Source organism: Cupressus sempervirens, chromosome 8 (genome assembly GCF_028749045.1).
Source record: "Cupressus sempervirens isolate cs-2001-9-10 chromosome 8, ASM2874904v1, whole genome shotgun sequence".
NCBI classification, from domain to species: domain Eukaryota; kingdom Viridiplantae; phylum Streptophyta; class Pinopsida; order Cupressales; family Cupressaceae; genus Cupressus; species Cupressus sempervirens.
This window is the reverse complement of record NC_143125.1, coordinates 840,467,589-840,488,449: the sequence shown is the minus strand read 5'-3', so window position 1 is coordinate 840,488,449 and position 20,861 is coordinate 840,467,589. Positions and strand designations below refer to the sequence as shown.

The following is a 20,861-nucleotide window of genomic DNA, read 5'->3' as shown; positions in this document are numbered from 1 at the left end:
GGTGTCGTTCTGATCCTAATGTTTACATTTTGCAATAGGGTGATTCACTTCTATTTTTGGTTTTGTATGTTGATGACTTGCTAATCATAGGAAGTTCTTCACCCACCATTAAGGTTGTCAAAGTGGCCCTTCAGGACAGTTTTTTGATGATTGACTTGGGCTTGTTGCATTACTTTCTCGGGATTGAGATCTTTCAGTCTCCTTTCGGGATCACCATCATACAGTCCAAGTATGCTCTAGATTTACTCTTAAGGTTTCATATGGCTGACTATAAGCCTTCTCCAACTCCCTTCCTTTTTGGAGTCAAACTTGAGGCTTAGTGTTCTTCTCCACTTGTTGATGGCACTTTGTACTGCCAACTTGGTGGGAGTCTCATTTGTCTGACTCATACGAGACTCGACATCTCATATGCTATAGGCATGGTCTCTCGATTCATGCAAGAGCCTCATGAGTTGCACTAGAAAGCAACCAAGTGGATCCTTCACTACATTCAGGGTTCTCATAGTTGTGGGATTCACTACGTAGCAGGTATTGAGCTTGATTTGGTGGGCTACACAGATTCAGATTGGGGGGGTGATTCTTAGGATCGCAAGTCTACTTCAGGTTACAGCTTCTCACTTGGTTTAGGTCTTGTTTGTTGGTCGAGCAAAAAACAATCTACTATTGCTTTATCTTCTACTGAGGCTGAGTATCGAGGGGCTGTAAATGCCGCCACTGAGGCCATTTGGCTTCAACATCTTCTCACTGAGTTTGGTATCCAGATTAGACGACCATTAGTCATATTTTGTGACAGCCAGATTGCCATTTAGATCTCACGGAATCCGATTCATCATCAACGAACCAAACACATAGAGGTCCACATGCACTACATCCAGGAGCTCAACCATGGTCACATTTTTGACCTTCGCTATTGTTTGACTTCCGAGCAGGTTGCTGATATCTTCACCAAACACTTCATTGAGAGCAAGTTCATTTGCAAGCTTTGTTGGGGGTGCGGGATGTTGCATCTTTTGGGGGGCCTCTTCCTCTCACTCAGAGTCTTGACTTTTTCTTGTGGGTTCTCTTTTCTCTCTCTTTTGGGGGAATTTTATGTACATGGGTACCTCCTTAGGCTTGACTTGTCGGGACCCATTTCTACATCCACCTAAGCCTCGCTTATGGAGGGGTGTTAGTGTAGTTTTTTATTTTTTAGAAGGTTATTTATTTTTCCCTATATTGCTAGGTTTTCCCTACACTTTTAATAATCTCGCTTAGGTTAATAAAGCATGTCTTATTAAGTGAATGGTTGCGAGGTGTCACCTTCCTACATGTGAGCATCCATTAGCTATCTTGGGTTGATACTTTGCTATCTTTAGTCCGATAGATGGTTGCTCCTCATTGGTCGGTGTTGCCACCTCCTCTCTCTTCCTAGCCTATATAAGCATGCTACCTGGCTTGTATTTGTATCTCTTGTTTTTGCATCCTCTTAATGCTATTTTGCTTCTAGCGTTTGCATTACTCTCATGGAGACTAACTCTGTGTTGCTATTTTGATTTTTGTATCATTTGCATTCATAGTTTAGATATCTATTCTTTGCACTAGTTTTCTAGGTTATTAATCTTTTTAGATTCTAACACATATTACTATTGTGGAAAACATTATACATGTCTCGTGGTCACAAATTCTTCAAAGCATTCTGCTTTTGCTGAGACGCTCCTTGAATCTGCAAAGTGTCAGTGACCAAGTGTAGCTGTCATATTCTACCTCAATATAATGGACTCTTCCTTTGACAAAGCATCTCTATCCAATTTCCCATGGGTCTTTGTAGGAGAAACATTACTTCTTTTGTACGAGTTCATTTTTGGTGGGATTATCAGATCTTTTGGTTGCAAATGGTTGTGGTGCGACTCTTTGATGGTATGAGTTGAAGCTTCCTTTGGCGAGGCTGTTAGTGCCGTATCCACTATCTCCTGTGTTTTTAGCTTCGGCTTTGGGCATCACATCAAAGCTCAGCTCGGATGAGAGAGATGATGAATGGGCTTGACTCTGTCCACCAGAAGCACTCCCTCCATTCACGAATTGAACGAACGTTTGATCGAGAGCAAGCGATCAATAGCCCCAGCTATATATTCTTGTTGTAGGGCCGATGCAGAGGTGGCCCCCTACTATTCTAAGGGGCATCAGTCATCTCCACTGGTTAGATTACAAAGAAGAGATCGATTGAGTTGAACATTTCTCTTCTATAATCTAGTAGTGGGGGGTTTTGGTTTAGATGAAAACTTGTTCTTTAATATAGATGCTCAAATGTCGAACGCCTCTTAATAATTTCTTGGAGGGATGGTGGTGTAAAAGCCTTAGGCCCTTGAGGGGCTCAAACAACCTTTAGTATAGAGGAAGGTGATTGGCTTTTTTTTCTGAAAAATCAAACTACTGTGACTGCTATCTTCAAAATCTACCAAATAGCTGTATACTGTACAACTGTCCTTCAACTGTGACCTCTCTCTTTAATGTAGCTCAGTCTCTTTCCTCTCATGCCTATCACTCAATTTTGATTGAACTCTTCATCTATAGTGATGAAACCATAACCTTGGATGGTTGAATCATAGCACAACCATTCCTCAAAGAGAATTAAGTGTTTCAATTTCTGGATCTAAGATTCGTTTAAACATTTGTTGGATCCGTCAAATGAATGAACTGCACATCTTCCTAATCAGTTTGGAGGTCCTTATGAGTTTGATCAAGATCATGTCTTTTTCATTCTTAGTTTTTTTTTGCCATTGGAATTTAAAAGTTTCTTGCATGGGGTGTGGCCAAATCTTTATCCCTTGGTCTAATATTCCCTTTCTAGTTGATCTCTTTTCCTAAAAAAAAGAAGTATAATATCGACGCGGAGGAGAGCGTTTGGTGGGAGCGGTGAAGGTGTCACCTTAACAACCCTCTCTATAGGAACCCCCTATATGGACTCCCTCTACTGATGAGAGCTAATTATAACCTATTTAATTCCATATTTTAATCCATTTCATGCACTTTCCTATTACATTTTCATTCCATTCCATCTCATTAAATTACCATTTTTATGTTGGATATGGATTAATATTTATGAGCAGTATTTAATATTGTTTTGGGATTAAATTACGGAAAATACATTAATTGATTTCTTTTACTAATCTTTACTACTGCAGCATGTTGATTTATCATTGTAGATCTTCCTACTATTTAACAAACTTCCTGTCGCTTGTCAGTCGGGACTGCAACTTCTTGTCGCCTGCCAATTGGGACTGTACCTTCCTGCTGCTTTTTGGATAGGAATAGATACTATTTGCTACTCAATTCAGAAAAATGTTGATTGAATATCATTTCTTATCGGCACAGATACATATTTGTTTCATTGATATTGGGTACCAATATTATCCAAAATGTGCATATGTGTGGGGAAGACAACATGGTGAGTTAAGTGCCAGCAAATGAAATAAACATCAGCCTATTTTTTACTGCTGAAGATGTAGCTGCAAGCTCACGTGGACAAGAAGTTCATCGTCATCTCTTCCTATATTTGGCGCAATCAATTTAAATCCATTTTCATATTTGGTTATGCAGCAACCATTTCAAACCATGAAACAACAACTATATAAATTTTTTTTTTGCTGGAACGCTACAAAATAACTGCCTATTCTTGGCTTGAGACCAAGCTTTGTTAATAGTTACATATTTGTTATTATTTGGTGATTGAAACAAGATGGAGGACTTCATACGTGGCAGTAACATATTGTCATTTTATGCTGCAACTACCTGCAGCCTATAAATAAGCTTGTATGCTAGCTACTATTTGGTTTTATTATCCCTATTCTGGTTTATATTGTTATAAGCTGCATTTATATAAGCAGCAGGAGATAGAAGTAGGGGGATATACGTACATTCCTACATAACACATAGCATTATACACAAACTGTTATTATTATTCTGAAATATAAGTTCCATATCTGCATGATTACGAAGGTGTAAGACTATTAGTTCTCTTCACCAGGTAGCTGACGAGGAAGGGCCCACTCTGAAGTTACTCGGTGATTATTTTCTGTGAGTTATGTTTGGAGTGCATTTAAATTAGTTTTCATTTGTATGTTAATAATGTTAGCATTACATAGTATGGATTTAATCATAGTATATTAGTTTATGTGTTTAATACCTGTATTTGATTGTATAATAACATTTCATATGAATTAGATTACGAGTTGATAACTTGTTAAGAGTTGTAGTTATTTTATCATAGAATATTTTTGTTATACTTCAGTAAGTTTCTGCTACTGGAAGTGACAATTCCTATCGTAGAAGCATTTCGATTTGGTGCGAGTTTGTTTTCGTGTGTTATAGATACATTTATAAACCCTCATCTCACAACTATCATCCCTTGATAGCATATTGCTTGGACGCTTTTCGCAAGCTTACGCTCTTGGATTGACACGTATAGACCAGCCGAACTTTCTCATAAAATTGTTAATTCTTTTGTTATTATTTGCCCCAGTGTTGGCCTATCACCTACCATCTTATAGGTGGGGTGGGGCGACATGGGAGCTTCAATGGTGCCGCTTCGTTCCGATGTCCTTGGAGTGATCCTCTCGCATAGATCCAGTGCTCCTTTTGCATACGCATCTACTCCAATGTAATTAAATTCGGGATTTTTAGTTATGTATAAATTAAAAATAAACAAACAAACTAGTGAATTACACCATTGGGATTAGATAGGCCCCACCCAACCCGGTCCGATAAACCCTTAAGGGCTCTAGCTTTCATAATAACTCCACTTATTTTAATATAGTCTGCACTTGCTGCCTCGGTAGGTCACTCCTTAGCATTAGTCAACTACTCTATCAAAATCACTGACTGAACCAACAACTAAGATATATATGGCAATTGGGTTCCTCTATTGATGTTTCCCTCACTTTTGGAAAAGAGAACCACCAATATTGAAAAAGCTACTGAAGAACAACCCACCCACCCCATCCTTGGGCTTTGTTCCATTTGATGTAGTGCCTTGTCCAGAAATGCTTGGAAACAAGGATAAAACATATATTTTATTTAGAAAAAAACTTATAAACATGCATGCATCAAACATAACAATTGCAAGCGAAAGACTTAACCAACTATCCAAAGATTCCCAAGTCTTCCATTACTCTCAAACGTATTCATTTTCTCATTTAGGTGATTAACATGCAAGGTTCTTTCCGTTAACGATAGTTGCATTTTATATGATGTTCATTTTAATGCCCGAGTACAAACTCCTAGATGATTAGTCATACAAGTTCGTTTCCAACTTAAAACGTAAAGATAATAGTACAATATTTTTAACTATCCTGAAAGCGGTTGATGGTCGATCTATTTTGGATTGGGAAGCTACAACTCCCAAATGGGTATTCGAAAAATAAATCGCAAAGTCCAAATAAGTCTAGAAGTTCTTGCTTCCCAAAGTACGATGAAACATAATTAGTATCGTAAGATAAAACTCCATGAATATGATGAAATGTATTATTATCCGATGAAGTGCTGAAAACATTTCATCAGACCTTGTATTAGCATTTCATCGTATTGCTTACTATTGACCCCACTAATAATGTCTCGATTTGGATTTTGGTCTGGTCCGTTCGCTTCCTTCGGTCCTTGAACAATGACCACTCTTTAATGGAGCTCAATCTCTTGCCTCTCATACCTACTACTCAATTTTGATTGAACTCTTAATCCATACTGATACAGCCATAACCTTGGATGGTTGAATCATAGCACAACCATTCTTGAGCAACTCTTTCCAAGTGAATGGCAGGAAATCTGATTGCCTTCTTCATGTTCATCAGACTCAAAGAGAAGCGAGTTTTTCGATTTTAGGATCTATGCACGGGTTAAACATTTGTTGGATCCATCAAATGAACGAATTGTATGTCTTCCTAATCAATCTGGAGGTCCTTTGAGTTTGATCAAGAACAAGTCTTTTCTTATTCTTATGTTTATTTTTTGTCTTTGGATTTTAAAAGTCTCTTGCGCGGGGTATCTCTAAATCTTCATCCCTTATTCAAATATTTCCCTTTCTAGTTGGTCTTTCTTCTTTGAAAAAAACACTGTAATAATGGCGCGGGTAAACATTTGGACAAGGGATGAGTTTCCGAGATGGAAAGAAAAGGGCCTTAATTTGGGCATGATAGGGTAATGAAGGTGGGTGGTGGGGAGGGGTGCTGCAGATTATACATATAGAACTTGAAATGCTAGTTGTGAAATGACATTTCAGTATAACATACCAATTTGAAATACTTGCACATAACAAAATTGTAACACATATTAGAACCATTCAACATTCAACATAGTACATACCCAAAAGTAACAAATTCAAATTATCAGCAAATAGGATTAATGTTATGTAGGTGGCAATTATCTCATGCACAGTTAAATAAGACTTTTGTTAGCTAATAAAACATTGTTCGGAAGGACTGTCAGTTGTGTTGTCGGTTGGAGACCTAACCAACCATGTTGAGTCTATCTGTATGGAATCTAGAATAAGTGGGGGTATGGAAAATCTAAAAACCCCAACTGATTATAACTTTGACAAATACCAAATTCTTCAGCTTATTCAAAAATAAACTTTGCATACACAACTTCAATTGATATTAGAATAATGATAGATAGTTAAATGAACAGATCCTCTTTATTCATTGCATAAATAGCATAGTTACACTGCCCTAGGGGACGGGGGGATGGTGGAATGAGGGGACAAGTTTCCAGGACGGGGGGACTGAGGGGCCTTAATTTGGGGATGGCGGGGGACAAGAGGGGTGAATATATCTATGCATATGGTATTTAAAAATGCTAGTTATGAAAATATGTATTGCAATATAGGATACAAAGATGTAAAAGAGTGAATACTTGAACATTGCATTGAATTGGAACATCAAACATTAAACATAAATATGTCCCCCATCCTTGGTGGAGGTGGCGAAATTTGGTGGTGCCGCTGGGGATGGGGAGACGGAATCCCCAAGTCTCCGGTGCGTTGAAGTCTCCGAGAAATTGGGCAAAAAGGAGGGGGACGTGTTGTTGAAACTAGAGCTCAGAAATCCATGAAAATAACCAAACATAAGAAAGAGACAAAAATTGAAATAGAGAACACCAGAAATATCCTGGGAAAACCCAGCATGAAGGGAAAAACCCAGCCACAACACAAAAATATCTTTATTGATAATGAAATGTTTTCAGTGTACAATGCTTATCGCTTGATGCAAATATATAACAATAGAAGAGACTCTTCATATTCTAACTGAAGATCTCTTGAGTTTCTCATAACTCCTATAATTAAAAATGACACTTCGAATATTCATGCCTCAATGCATGTGAACGACACATGTCATTTATATTTATTATTACAAATTAAAAACTTAAGTGTCCTTTTCAGCTAAACGTAACAATAATGGTAATAACGTTCATATTTCCAGAGATAAAAATCACTATCGCAGCTACCATCTTCAACACGTGTCCCCTTGTTACTATGATAAATAGTATTTATTAAACACCCATACAATGAGATGTAAAATGTAACAGTGAACCTAGCAAAGTATCAAACTTCTCCACCAATCACAGCCTAAGATGTAATGCTACAGCAGTGCCAAAATGACTCCCAATAACAGAAGATTAAGTGTTCACTAGATGCAGATTTAACATACCATTGAAGCAGATCAAAGTCACTCCTTATAGCAGGCCACCGAAGCGTCTAACAGGGCTGAAATACCATGCCCAAATTCAGAGCTGAATACTGCCCAAACCAAGGAAATGTGTACAGCCCGATAGGGCAATCCTGTTCACCTTATACATGCAGATCGAACCACACTGAAAGCTTGCCCAAATGTGCAGCAATTTGACATTTAGTGGTAGGGATTTGATTGCCAAACATAGGACAGAAATCATGCCAATCAGAAAGGACATTAGGCGTTTGTAATTGCAGATAACATTCACGCTGATCCAAGGATGATGGATGCCAAACTTCAATGAGATCAAACTCCCAAATGCAAATAAGAATTATCACAAACTTCCAGCACAGTAGTTGTCTTTCAAGCTACAACAGGAGCATAAATGGAAGACTCCCAAATTAATTCACAAGACTCAAATTCCAAAACTACTATACTTCAGCAGTAGGTTGGAAAATAATCAGCTTCAACAATTAATCTTCTCCTTAGCCACAACAAAACAGTTGGAGAAATTAGCAAATAGTTTTAACTCAGCAATTATTTGCAAAGCAATCCCAGAATTAAATTTCAGTATGAGTCTACAATACTTAAGCTGTAGATCCAATGAAACAACCCAGAATTCAGACCCTTATACTTCAGCAAGGGCATGAAAATCAGAACTCAGAAAAAGCCACAGAGGCAACAAAAGCAAATATATATTCAAGCGTGCTTTTCTCAACAAAAGGGCTTGTATTTATAACTCTCCAAATTCTCTTTTGTTGCCAAAATGTAACTTCACTCAAAAAACTTCACCACACAACATTAATTAGAAGCTTCCTCTAAATTCTCTCATCTGACTTGGCTTAACTAATTAATAAATGACACTTTCCAATGATAACTCAACTCTCAACTTAAGTGAAATTATAGCTTTATAATAAGCCATTTAATAATTAATTATAATTTGGCCACTAAAAATATAATAACTCCCAAAATACTCATCATTTAAATATACTGTTTGAAATAGGAGTCATACCTATTATTTCTCCATGTGACCAAATGCACTTTCCTAAAATAGAAAGGGTCCATCTTGATCAACACCAACTTACCACAAATAGTAAGTACACAAAGCTAAGCCCAAAAGAAGTCCAATTTGAGACAAACAAAGACCAACCTGTAGCTTATTGAAATGTGGAGAAGATAAGACCCTCCCAAGCCAAGCCACTGCCACAGAAGACCCTCTATCCACAATAATTAGCCTACAAGGATCATAATAATAGGCTAATCTCTGAAACTCTAATGCCAACAAAATTGGGAACATTATAGAAAATGTGGGAACTATTATGTTATGAGATATATATCATTTTGTCATTTATGGTGCAATGTGATAATATGTTACTCATGACATTGTTGTATTTCACTTATCTGGTATTATTTAATAAATTAATTCTTTTGAATCTGTGCAATTGCTCTCAACATAAGCATCCACCATTTTGGCGATGTTGCCTAACGTTCAAACTTGGAGGTTAGAGCGACGATGGGTGGAAGAATGGAGGCATAATGGGTCGTACTTTTGACCAGCAAGTACTGATAACCGATAGTGACATCAAGGAGGAAGTAACCAGAGATGATTAGTTGACACAAGACCTTGTTTAGGCATGAGACGTAGCGGTAGACTAGTACGTATAGCGGGAGGTAGAGGGCTCTCCACACCGGTACGGTATATGCCAAACTCACACTAAATGAGGCAGTGTACAATCTTTTGGGAAGCCTTCTGAGGTTACTCGCATGCAAATTGGTGGAAGTCGAAAGACAACAAAAAGCAATAGATAGAGAACAACCTAGACAACAACACTACAATAGTACGAAGAGAGGACCTTATGGAGGAAGAAACACGTAACACTAGTAGGCATAAGTAACTTTGACAATTAATGCCCAACCTGTCAATCAAGGTTGATTGACAATGCACGAAGGTAGAGACAGAAGGAAAGAACGAAGTCGAAATTGTCGTACGAAGGTCTCTGTGTATCTAAAAGCAAGTGGGGAGATGCCAATGGCTACAACAACTAGTGAACTAGTATGTTGGTCCCCACTATGGGTATAGGGTGTCGAAATACAACCGTCAAGACAAGAGTGAGGAGATCTCCAGAGAACTACCACTCTTGAGTAATTCTTGGATGTACTAAGGACTTGACATCAACAGTTGGGATGGTGGTGATTTGGTACCAATTGAACCATTCGTACATTCCAAAGAGGACAATAGCCAAGAGGGAAATCTCAAAGGGGAAGTAGCTGATTTATTTGAGAGTACCTTGCGAGACATCGGCAATCTCATTATCTCGGAGGGATCAAGAATAGGGAGGACAAAACTAGAGACTTTGGGGAGAAGAGAGTACTAGTACCACTACCAAGGAGGCAACCAAGACATGAACAACAATTGTAGAGCGTAGAAGGCTTGTGCATAACCAAAGGTGTGAAAGACGCATAGGGACATAGAGGAGGAACCAACCCACTGATGTGTAATAACGTGTGCAACACTTACCGGATGTGGCAAATGGAAACCCCCCTTGAGAAACAGAAATTGCCCAAATTTAGTGGGGATTGATTGAATGATCTGTTTCACCATCGTATAACATGTGATTTGGGGAGCAAATGGACCATGACTACTAGTTGAAGGCTTTTCCTTCCACCCTACAAGGGATTGTAATTGATTGGTACTTGGACTTGCCAGCAAGGAATAAGGCGACTTGGAATGACTTGAAAAAAGAATTATAGGAGGAGTTTAGATTGCTCTGTGACAACGACGACATAGTAGCATAAATCTACAACTCAAAGCAAGGGAAAAATGAGATCGTACGGTCTTACTATCGCAGGTGGAAAGAACAAATCAACAAGTTAGACAACCAACCAACAGATGGCTTGAAGAAAAGGAGGCTCATCAAAGGGCTGAACCCTTCCCTCCAAAATAAAATGAAGGCGGTACCACCATTCTCGTACACAGTGGCCTACAATTGGGCAATGAGCATTGAAATTGAAGACAAGACATTGAAAGGAAACAAACAAACTAGTGATGATGATAGTATGAATGGTGAGAACAAAGGGAGTCGAGCACAATATAGGCCCTTTAGAAGGACATAATGAGGATGATGAAGGAAATGCGAGAAGATGAGGAAATTGCCAAGGAAGACAAAGACAAGGAACTATGGTGTACCGAGCGTAAGAATGAAGGGCACACCAAGGCTAACTATCCCAAGAAACTATTATATGATATCTGCCAAGTATTGGGACACTCCATTGAGGAGTGCTCATACAACCTAGAAGTAAGGAACACACAAGTGCTCTTTACCCAAGGAGAGCAAGCAACTCCACCTACTGCACAACCATGACAAACAAATTATAATGCTTTGCCCAGTGGATACTGTAACAATCGACAAGGAAGCAACAATAATAGTAACAACAACACACTAAGAAGTAATTAAGAAGTAATGAATGGGGTCACTTCTGCAAAACTACTAGAGTAGGCAAGGAAGCAGAAGCATGCTCTGCAAATGGTGTGATCTTGACAACCACAAGGATCTCGATTGCCTGAAGGGGATGGCGATGAACATGATAGAGGTAATATGCCCCAAAGAGGAAGTCTTGGCACTTACATGACTTCAGGCCAAGAAAGCCATATATCATGATCTGCATACGAAGAAGGAAAGACTGACCAAAGCTAGAATGGAAATGGAATTGGCAATGGAGGAGGAACAAAGGTGAGCACATGGCACGACCAATACACTTGTATAATCAGCATCTGAAGCAAGCATCATACAACAAATGTTACAGGCAATAGCCCCTATACGAGTAGTAGACCTACCGGAGACACTACCACAATTAAAGGTGGCAATCAGCAACATTGGTGATACACATGGCAGCCAAGAGGTTGATAGATAGGCAAAGAAGGAGACAAGAAAAGAAGACTCCTAAAAAGCCACTTCTATTAGTGGTACCACATGATAGGGGTTGAAAGTGTCTTAATTTGTGATTAGATTTCCTCTATTTGTCATAGACTTTTAGTTCCTAAGTCACCAATTAACCAGTAGGAATACAAGAAATATGCTTAATTTATTGTTAAATGGAAAGTGTATTCTTCCTTGTGTTTTGGGTTCTCATGTGCCAAATTGTATTGATTACTGCAGGAAATTACACGAATGACACTACATGACAGTACAGTTGAAGGATGTAGATGATGGGGATAGCTGTTAAAATTATCTTTGATCTTATTAATGGGATCTCTTTAAATCTTAGGGCTGGTATTTAGTCTGTTTATATTGAATATGGCCTATAGCCTACGACCAAAGCCATATTCCTAATTTGCTAAGATTAGTTTTTTATCGGTTAAAACTGATTCCCTATTCAGAACTTTTTTTCTGTGGACAAGAGACTCTTAATTACTTATATTTATGTATAAAACTTGAAGACAAATAATATATGGTTTTGCAGTATTGAAATTGACAATTCTATTATTGTTGAAGACATAGATACAATTGTTTGTGCGTTGCAGTAGCCTGGTTACTTAAATTTCCACTCACCTCGAGAACCAGAGGAAGTGCCCCCTCTCAAAACCCGGGTGAGATCGTTTTGATCGTTTAATTTTGACTTGTGTTGTGCAATTGTTATTTCTGAATAATCTTGGTTGTGTGTGAAATAATTAATCTTGAACATTGGATAGCTCAGATTTCATTTACGACTGTGTCACTTAAATATCATTCTCATCAACTTTCGATTAAAGCTCACAGTCTTCTATTGCAGATTTATATTCCTTGTAGCAATCCAATATATTTTGTTACAGACCAAGGAATCCCTCATCATTCACGTCTGTCTGTTATCATCATACCATCGATCTCATGTCGCAATTTCACATTTCCTTCATAAACTGCAAGTCTCCTGTCGCTTTTCACTGCCTTGCTTGTTAAACTGTTATCACAAATCTCCTGTCACAAGCAAACCTCCTGTCACAACTGAGTCCATTGTACCTGTAGTTGTTAATATATGTAAAGTTTCTGCAAATTCTGTACTAAAACTCAGACTTGATAATATCCTTTGATTGCTGAATATGATCTTCTTAATATTCTGCAGTAAAGAGGAGTTATCAGAATGTTGAAAGCTGTTCTGAATTTGATTTAATTCTGCAATATATTCGTAAGGGTATTATTGCTCCAGGGAGCAAACTTGTGTTTATTGTGTGCTCTCAAACTACAATAAAACCTACCCTTTATATCGAGACCAAAGGGCATGTCCCTTAAAGGGACATGACCCTATCTAGGTCGGCCAAACATGTCTTGTAGAAATTAGCGCCTAGAAGGAAGTAACACAAAGTTTAACTAATATAACCATTAGTTATGGTTATACACAATGTAATTTCTGCCAAGGATCGCTGCAAATTCTAATACAAGGAGCACACAAGCCGTGTAGAGACTGTACATTGTATGGTGGGAAAGACAGGCACAAGTTAGACGACAGTTGTACAGCTAATGATCAGATTGATTGTATGCCGCATAGGAAGAGAAGCATCCAAGATGGTCGTACACCGTATGGACGAGGGAGTGGATGGAGGAACGGTCACCGTATGGTTACTAGAGGAGGAAGAGATGAGCTGTACGGACAAGACAAGGTTGGGTCGTAAGAAAGAAGAAGAGAAGAGTCGTACGGGAGAGACAATGTTGGGCCGTATGGAGGAGACAAGGTTGGGTTGTATGCAAAAAGAGAAGAGTTGTACGAAAGATACAATGTTGGGTTGTACAGAGGAGCCACGACATGACTGCATGAAAGAAGAGGAGAGTCGTGTAAAGAAGAGAAAATGGAACTGTACAACAAGACCGAACTGTAGGAAGAAAGAAACCAGCCATACAAGAAAATAAGAGTATCGTACAATGTAGAAAAAAGTTGCACACCATACATGAACTCTCTAATTTCTAACTCCTTCAAAATTATTTTTGGCATCTAAAAAAATCAAGATAATGAAGTGCACTATGGAGTTTTGTGTGGTTTCGATGGTGCTGCTCCGTAATCCCACTTGGGCATTTCCCCCAGACCCCCCTTTTATTTTTGAAACTTCATTATAACTTTTGAGTTTGTGTAGTACAAGTCATTATCTACACTCTTTGTCATTGATCTTTTTGGATATTACTTGATGTATGCTTGTCATCTGGAAGACAAATTTTCTTTTGAGGGGTGATAATGTTGGCAACAATTATGCCATGAATAGTTAAATAAGACTTTTGTTAGCTAATAAAACACTGTTTCGAAGGGGTGTCAGTTGTGTCATCTGTTGATGATGGTTGGAGACTTAACCAACCATGTCGAGTCCGTTTGTATGGAATCTGGAACAAGTGAGGGTGTGGAAAATGTGGGAACCATTATGCTATGAAATATATATAAGTTGGTCATTTATGATGTAATGTGATTCTATGTTACTCATGTTATTGTTGTATTTCATTTCTCTAGTATTATGTAATTCTGTTGAATCTGTATATAGTATTCGAATCGCTCTCAACTTAGGCATCAAACATATTAGTCTTATCAAATATCAATTATATCATGAAGATTATTAGAATGAGTAGCATCATGTATGATATGAATCATGATCAATATCAAAATGAGTTTGAAGTCATGTCAAAATGACAAAATGTAGTGATGGGAAGCCTTGAATCATCCCTTGAGCCAAAGTCCTCATCACTGGAACTATTGGACTCATCACGCTCAAGTTCCGCCAAAGGAACACCAACGAACCCTACATTTATTTATGCTGCAATCTCATCCTCATCAATTTGAAATGGATCCTATGGCTTTACATCCCATCGTGTTGTTGGGCTCTCTTTGTACACGTGTCACGCATGTCTTGCGATATAAGATACACAAGACACTATGTATAGCAACTAGCTTCTCCTCTCTCTTAGAGGTAAGTATGTTTCTCTTAACAGAGTGGATGAAGCACTCAAGCACCCCTGGTGTCCCCAAGCGGTGCAGTGGTGAGTGTGGTCGTTTTGCGGCGACGCTTGGGTGGCGGCGGGGCTGAGGACACCTCCGCATGGGGTACCTCTGGGTTTTGGTCCAGGTGCACGTCCCTGGTTTTACTGGAAAAAGGTGACTTCAAGTAGTCTAGAACCAATGGGATTTATCAATTGAATATTTGATTTTTTCCTATAGTGGAAGAAATGTGTTGGGAAAAATATTATTGATTTGCTGCTGTTCATATCTTATAGACTTCAAGGTTGAAATTTTTTTTTGCTATTTTATATTGCCCTTTCTTGACATCTATCTATATTCTGTGTTGGAATGTCTGCTTAAGTTTTCTTTCCTCTGTCTGCAGATATAATCTCTCTTTCAGTGAGTCACATAAATAACTTTTTCTCACCCTTCAGGCTGGCAAGATAATGGCTTTGATATCCCTGTAATGATCTCAACTAATTTTACTAATAATTATTTATGACTTTCTGATTGCAAAGGGCCCATGAGGGTGAGGTGAGAGCATACAGTGAGTATATATGATGATTCAGCTTTTTTTGATCAGTAAGATTATGTGAAGACAAAGTGAGAACATATGATGGATGAATAATGATCTAAATATATAGATATTAATAAAATAAACATTAATGCTCAAAAAATGCAGCAATAGATCACAAGAACAATACAGAGCAAAAAATTACATTCAAGTATGGCATAATGTCATCAAATAGACAACATGTACATTTGGACCAGATTTGCTTTACAATATTACAAAATGTTGCTAGTCCATATATAAATACATGCTAAAAAATAAAACAAACACTTTGGCACAAATATTTCTGAGGAAGATTGTCCTTGGGAAACCAAAGGGGTTTCGTTCTTCAATCTCCAGATCTCAATATAACTTTTAGCACAAATACAAATTTTGAGTAAGGTTGTCCTTAGGAAACCAATAAAAGGGGTTTTGTCATCCAACTCCAAGGGTTTTCATCCTTGAATTGATAGTTGAACATAAGGCCCAGTTCTAGGACAAATTATATGAAAAATCGCAGATCTCTCAAAGTCTAACAAGATCCTCAATATGGTGGAAAACAAATTCCAAAACACTATTTTCCTGATCCAGAATAACAATAAATAAATAAATAATATTTTCTCCTTGTAATAGTCTGCACTCTGCTGTGGATGCCAACATGTCACTCTTCATGAGTTGGCCATATAATCTTCTGTGATGAATTTGCCAAGTACTTTTATGGAACCCACATCTCCATATGAATGAAGCTATTTAATTTATTATTGTTTTACATGTTACATCCACTTTTGCAAACTATTATCTGGGTGCACTTAGGTAATTAGGTAGAAGAGAACTTGACATGCTTCTAGTGAAACTGTTTTATGCAAAGGTTACTTGAATAGATGGTGTAGTCTAGAGATTGTACTAAATATTGGATGGTCTTTTATAATTTCATTTTCATGTGATGACAGGGGCTTGGATATTTGATGCGGAAGAGGTTCTATTTTTAGAAATAGATCTCTCTGTGCATTTTCCTTCTCCAAACTAACAATAAATAAATAAATAATATTCTCTCCTCGAAATAGTCCCCACTGCCATGGATGCCAACTTGTAACTTCTCATGAGTTGCCATAAAATCTTCTGTGATGAACTTGCCATGTATTTCCACCTTGTATGGAACCCACACTCCCATATGAATGAAATTGTTTAATTTATTATTGTTTTACATGTTGCATCCATTTCCCCAAGCTATGACCTAGGCCCACTTAGGTTAGTTATTTAGAAAAGAACATTATATGCTTCTATTTAAACTGTTTTATGTAAAGGTTACTTGAATAGATGGCGTGGTCTAGTGATTGCACTAAATATTGGATTGTCTTTTAAAATTTCATTTTCATGTAATGGCAGAGGCTAGAGTATTTGATGAAGAAGAGGTTCTACTTTTATAAATAGATCTCTCTCGGCCCATCGCCCCAAGTAACACTAAGTTGTATCTAGATATACTATGTATACATATTTATATGGACTAATGGCCATCTCAACTCTACAGGTTGGTTCGTTTGTACCTGCAATGTCTGCAAAGCTGCATGTTTTTGATTCAGTCTATACCAGAATGGGAGCATCTGATAGCATTCAACATGGCACAAGCACATTTTTTGAGGAATTAAGTGAAGCATCATCAATTCTTCAAAAATCTACTCCTCGCTCACTGGTAATAATTGATGAACTGGGGCGAGGAACCAGCACCCATGATGGTGTTGCTCTTGCATATGCAACACTACATTTTATTCTCAAAGAAAGAAAATGTTTAACTCTGTTTGTCACTCATTATCCAAAGATTGCAGAGCTTGAGAATGAATTCCCTGGTGAAGTGAGTCCTTACCATGTTTCCTACCTGACAACTGATTGTTTAGTAGATCGAAGTCTAGATGATGAACCTGGAGATTTTTCAATGTTGCAAGATAGTGTGTTGGTAGAACATGGTGTAGGTTTTAATCCAGTTACAGAAATTTCACAAAATATTACATTCCTTTACAAACTTGCCCCGGGGGTTGCCAATAGGAGTTTTGGTCTTCATGTTGCACAGCTTGCACAGGTATGGCTTCTTTCTGTACCAACTATGGAAGACCTCTTATTGTCATATAATATTTGGCAGCACGAACTCATTTACATTGGCATGTTTCTTGCAGCTACCTGATTCCTGTATCACACAAGCTGCTTTTATGGCTGCCAAGTTTGAGAAAGAAGTATGTGCACGTGTACTAGCTAGATCAGAAGCTTTGCCGTCTATATGTAATGCAACTGTTATGGACCAGTCTGAGATTGGTAGGATCTTGAATGAGAATGATTTAAATAAAGCATCCTTACAAGTGGGAGGACTGTTCTCTTCAACAAATGAAGAAATGGTTACATCAGAAATTGAGCAGATGCTCGATACAGACAGGTTATCAAAGTCATTATGTTTGGTACAGTCTACCTTGAAAGAGAGCAATCCTCGTGATGGCTTAATTGCTTTGCAAAGAGCACACCATTATATTAGAAAAATATTGACATAAAAGAGAATAATAAAATGTGACAGCTTTTTTGAGACACCTGAATATCTTGCATCAGAACTGTACCTAACATTGGATGTTTGGTGCAATATATTCTTCCGACTGACAACACATGTTGTTGGAAGCAACTAAGTAATTATGGAACTTCGAGAAAAAAGTATTCTTCAGTTTTTCATAATGTTATTTTTTGCTTGACGAGGATGCTATAACATGAGGAGCATGACAGATAGGGCATGAAAGTGGCCTCTTATCAAGGCAACCATTCTGCCACCATGGATTACAGGCTTAGCTTTGCATAATCTTATAATTTGTACAAAGTTAACTACGATTATACAACTGGGAAATTTTTCCATTACAACTGATACAGAATTTTAGCACAATCGGAACTCAGTTGTTCATAACCTGTATGCCTATGTGCATGCTATATTTCATCTGACATATTCATTTGAGGGATGGAGCTCTATAGATTGCATCATGTGCATATTATTGTATGTTCCATACGCAACGAACTTATTTATGACCATTTATTTCAAAGTCACGTTGAGATATCATTTCACCAAATGGCATCTTTGACCTGTTAACCCCAATTTGACATATTAAATAAGTATGGTGAATGGATGCCTAAAGTTTATTAGAAAGAGAAACAATATGAAGTAAAAAATAACTCCAGAAGTTTGTATTAAAATATTACATTGCTTTTGAAAATCAATCTAATAGCAAATATGATACAGCTATCATTGCATCCCTGATTAGAAAAAAGGTAAGCTTCAACACTGCAGAAGTGTAGCTCATGCCAAAAGGTAAGCTGAGCTGTGGTTTAGTCATAAGATGCAGCAATATTGTAGCAACAGCCCATTTCAAAACCTAATAGGCTTGTTTTTTGCGAGTTGTAGACATAATGTAACGTAGAATTTTGCGATGATATGTAAAATGTAAATGTTATGCAATGTACGAGAAAGGGTGGCAAGTGTTTCATACCCGATTGGTCTTAATGGTGGAGATATTATGTTCAGATCTTGGAGGCGGAGATAGCACTTTATGCGTGCCTTTGTATTGTAGTACCATTGTCACCTGAAAGAAATTAAAGTGGGCTGAAACTCCATATCTATGGTAATTTAGCAGAAACACAAAATTATGTAAAGGTTGTGAATAATAATCTAAATTTCACGTCGAGTTGTTTTTGGAACGTGTTAAAAATTTGAGGTTTTAAGCTTTGAATTTGGGTTTACGTTACTGGTTGTAACAAATTGCGATGATGGATTGTCAAGAAGTAAAGTTACGGGTTGCTATTATGGCTAGACCCAAAGCATAAATAATCTCACCACGAATGCTAATGGTATAATTTCTTGTAATTTTTTTGGATTCAGCATACATCCTTAGAGATGATTAATGATGTTATTTAATTTCTAATAAATAGATATTAATGACGTCTATGAGACCAAGAGATACCAAATTTATGATTTAATATACGTCTTGGTTGGATTTAAAAGAAATTGTGAAATTTGTGGGGGGAACATAGAGGACAACACCTCTATTTCTGGCCCCTTCCGATACTAAGAGGTGTAGTAGTAAGAAAAAATGCTGAAAATTGTCTTAATTTGTGGATACACTCTCAATTTTGGCCTTCCCTTAATATTGTTTTCTGGAAATTTGATTGTATAGGCAACCAAAATGCACAATTTCCATGCAAGCATCTAAAGGGTGTATGACATGGTAGTTTTTTACATTTAATAATTGAAGTAAAAAATCAAATATAGTTCTATTTTTCAAAAACATTAATCATTTAAACCCAAGACCTTTCATATGAGAGGCTCACAAGTTACCATTGTACTATAAGCTCTTGCCTTGTTGGGTTGCCTCACAGGTTTGAACCCTCCATAAAAAATTAATAATAATTATTAAATATAAAAAGCTGTCATATGGACACTCTTTAATGCTTTTATAGACAATTTTACAAATAATGGTATATGAATTGTTGAAGTTGATGAAAGATCAACCCCACAGCTCCCAATAATCACTTGCATACAAACCCCTGTCACATAAAAAGAAGAAAAAGTTATGGAGGCTGAAATTGCGAGATCCATAGATGAAACATTTTTTATGAGCAAAAAGAGAAATTGCTATTATCAAAAGTGAATGAATGCAAATTACAATGAGAGATCGTCCTTATAAAGGACATCGAAACCCTAAAAAGGTCTAACCTAGGTTGCATCGTAATAATTAATAAAATAATTAATTATTAAATGCCTAAAGTTTAGCTTAAACAAACTAGAGTTAATTAGGAAATATCTAATTATAGTAACACCCCCTTTTAAGATAAATTTAGGGAGTAGTTAAAAATCTAGAAACTACTACTAAAAGTAGATTTGGATCTCGATAATAAAGCTTGTGAGGTACCCAAGCACAACCAAATCTCTGCAAAGAGGAGAAATAGAGAAAACCACATGTGAAAAACCCTACTCCAAAAAAAGATGGAAAATATGTTGAAAGAAACTAGTGAAGGAATGAAGAAGCCTCCAAACTAGGGAATGTCCTAGAAGATAGGAACAAAAGATGATCATGAAGAATACCACTAAAGCATGTAGAAGTTGCCAAGCTATGTCAAAAGTAATTGCTGATCTGAAGAACCTCCAGTGAAATAGAACTTGACTAGGTAGAGAAGATTATAATCTGCATTGAATGAGGAGGCACACAAAGGCAAACAACTTAACTCAAAGATACAGATGACATGAAACACCAAAGCATGAAGAGCTGATCAATCGAACATGGAAGATTGCAACCAAAGCAGGAACAAACATAATAGTATCTATATGGTAAATGATCCATCTCGTCGAAATGCATAGCTACCTAGCCACTGCATCCCCCTGGCCCTTCACACCTTACAAGTAGACGTACACTGATGACAAGGAGGGGCAGAGAACATATAGACGAAAAAGACAGTTGAAACAGATGTACCGCAAGGGTGACATCACTGCGACAACTCAACAACACCTTCCATAAAGTGGATTAAGATTAGGTTAAGGCAGCTTAAATTGTATTTTGACCATGAGCATACATAAGTATGAACTATAATATTTATAATTCATAAATTATCAATTAAAGTATGTTTAAAGACATAAATACTTATTCAAAGTA

At 37.4% G+C, this 20,861-nt stretch overlaps 1 protein-coding gene across 1 annotated transcript in view; it reads left to right on the top strand.

The window, feature by feature from the left end:
- MSH3 (homolog of DNA mismatch repair protein MSH3) overlaps positions 1–18,287 on the top strand; it is a 70,271-nt gene extending 51,984 nt beyond the window's left edge. Inside the window, exons 11-12 of the mRNA XM_089795538.1 lie at positions 16,724–17,269; positions 17,364–18,287. Coding sequence (XP_089651664.1) covers positions 16,724–17,269; positions 17,364–17,729 — 912 coding nt within the window. The 3' untranslated portion in view covers positions 17,730–18,287. The remainder of the gene's footprint in view (positions 1–16,723; positions 17,270–17,363) is intronic.
- The last annotated feature ends 2,574 nt before the right edge of the window (positions 18,288–20,861 follow it).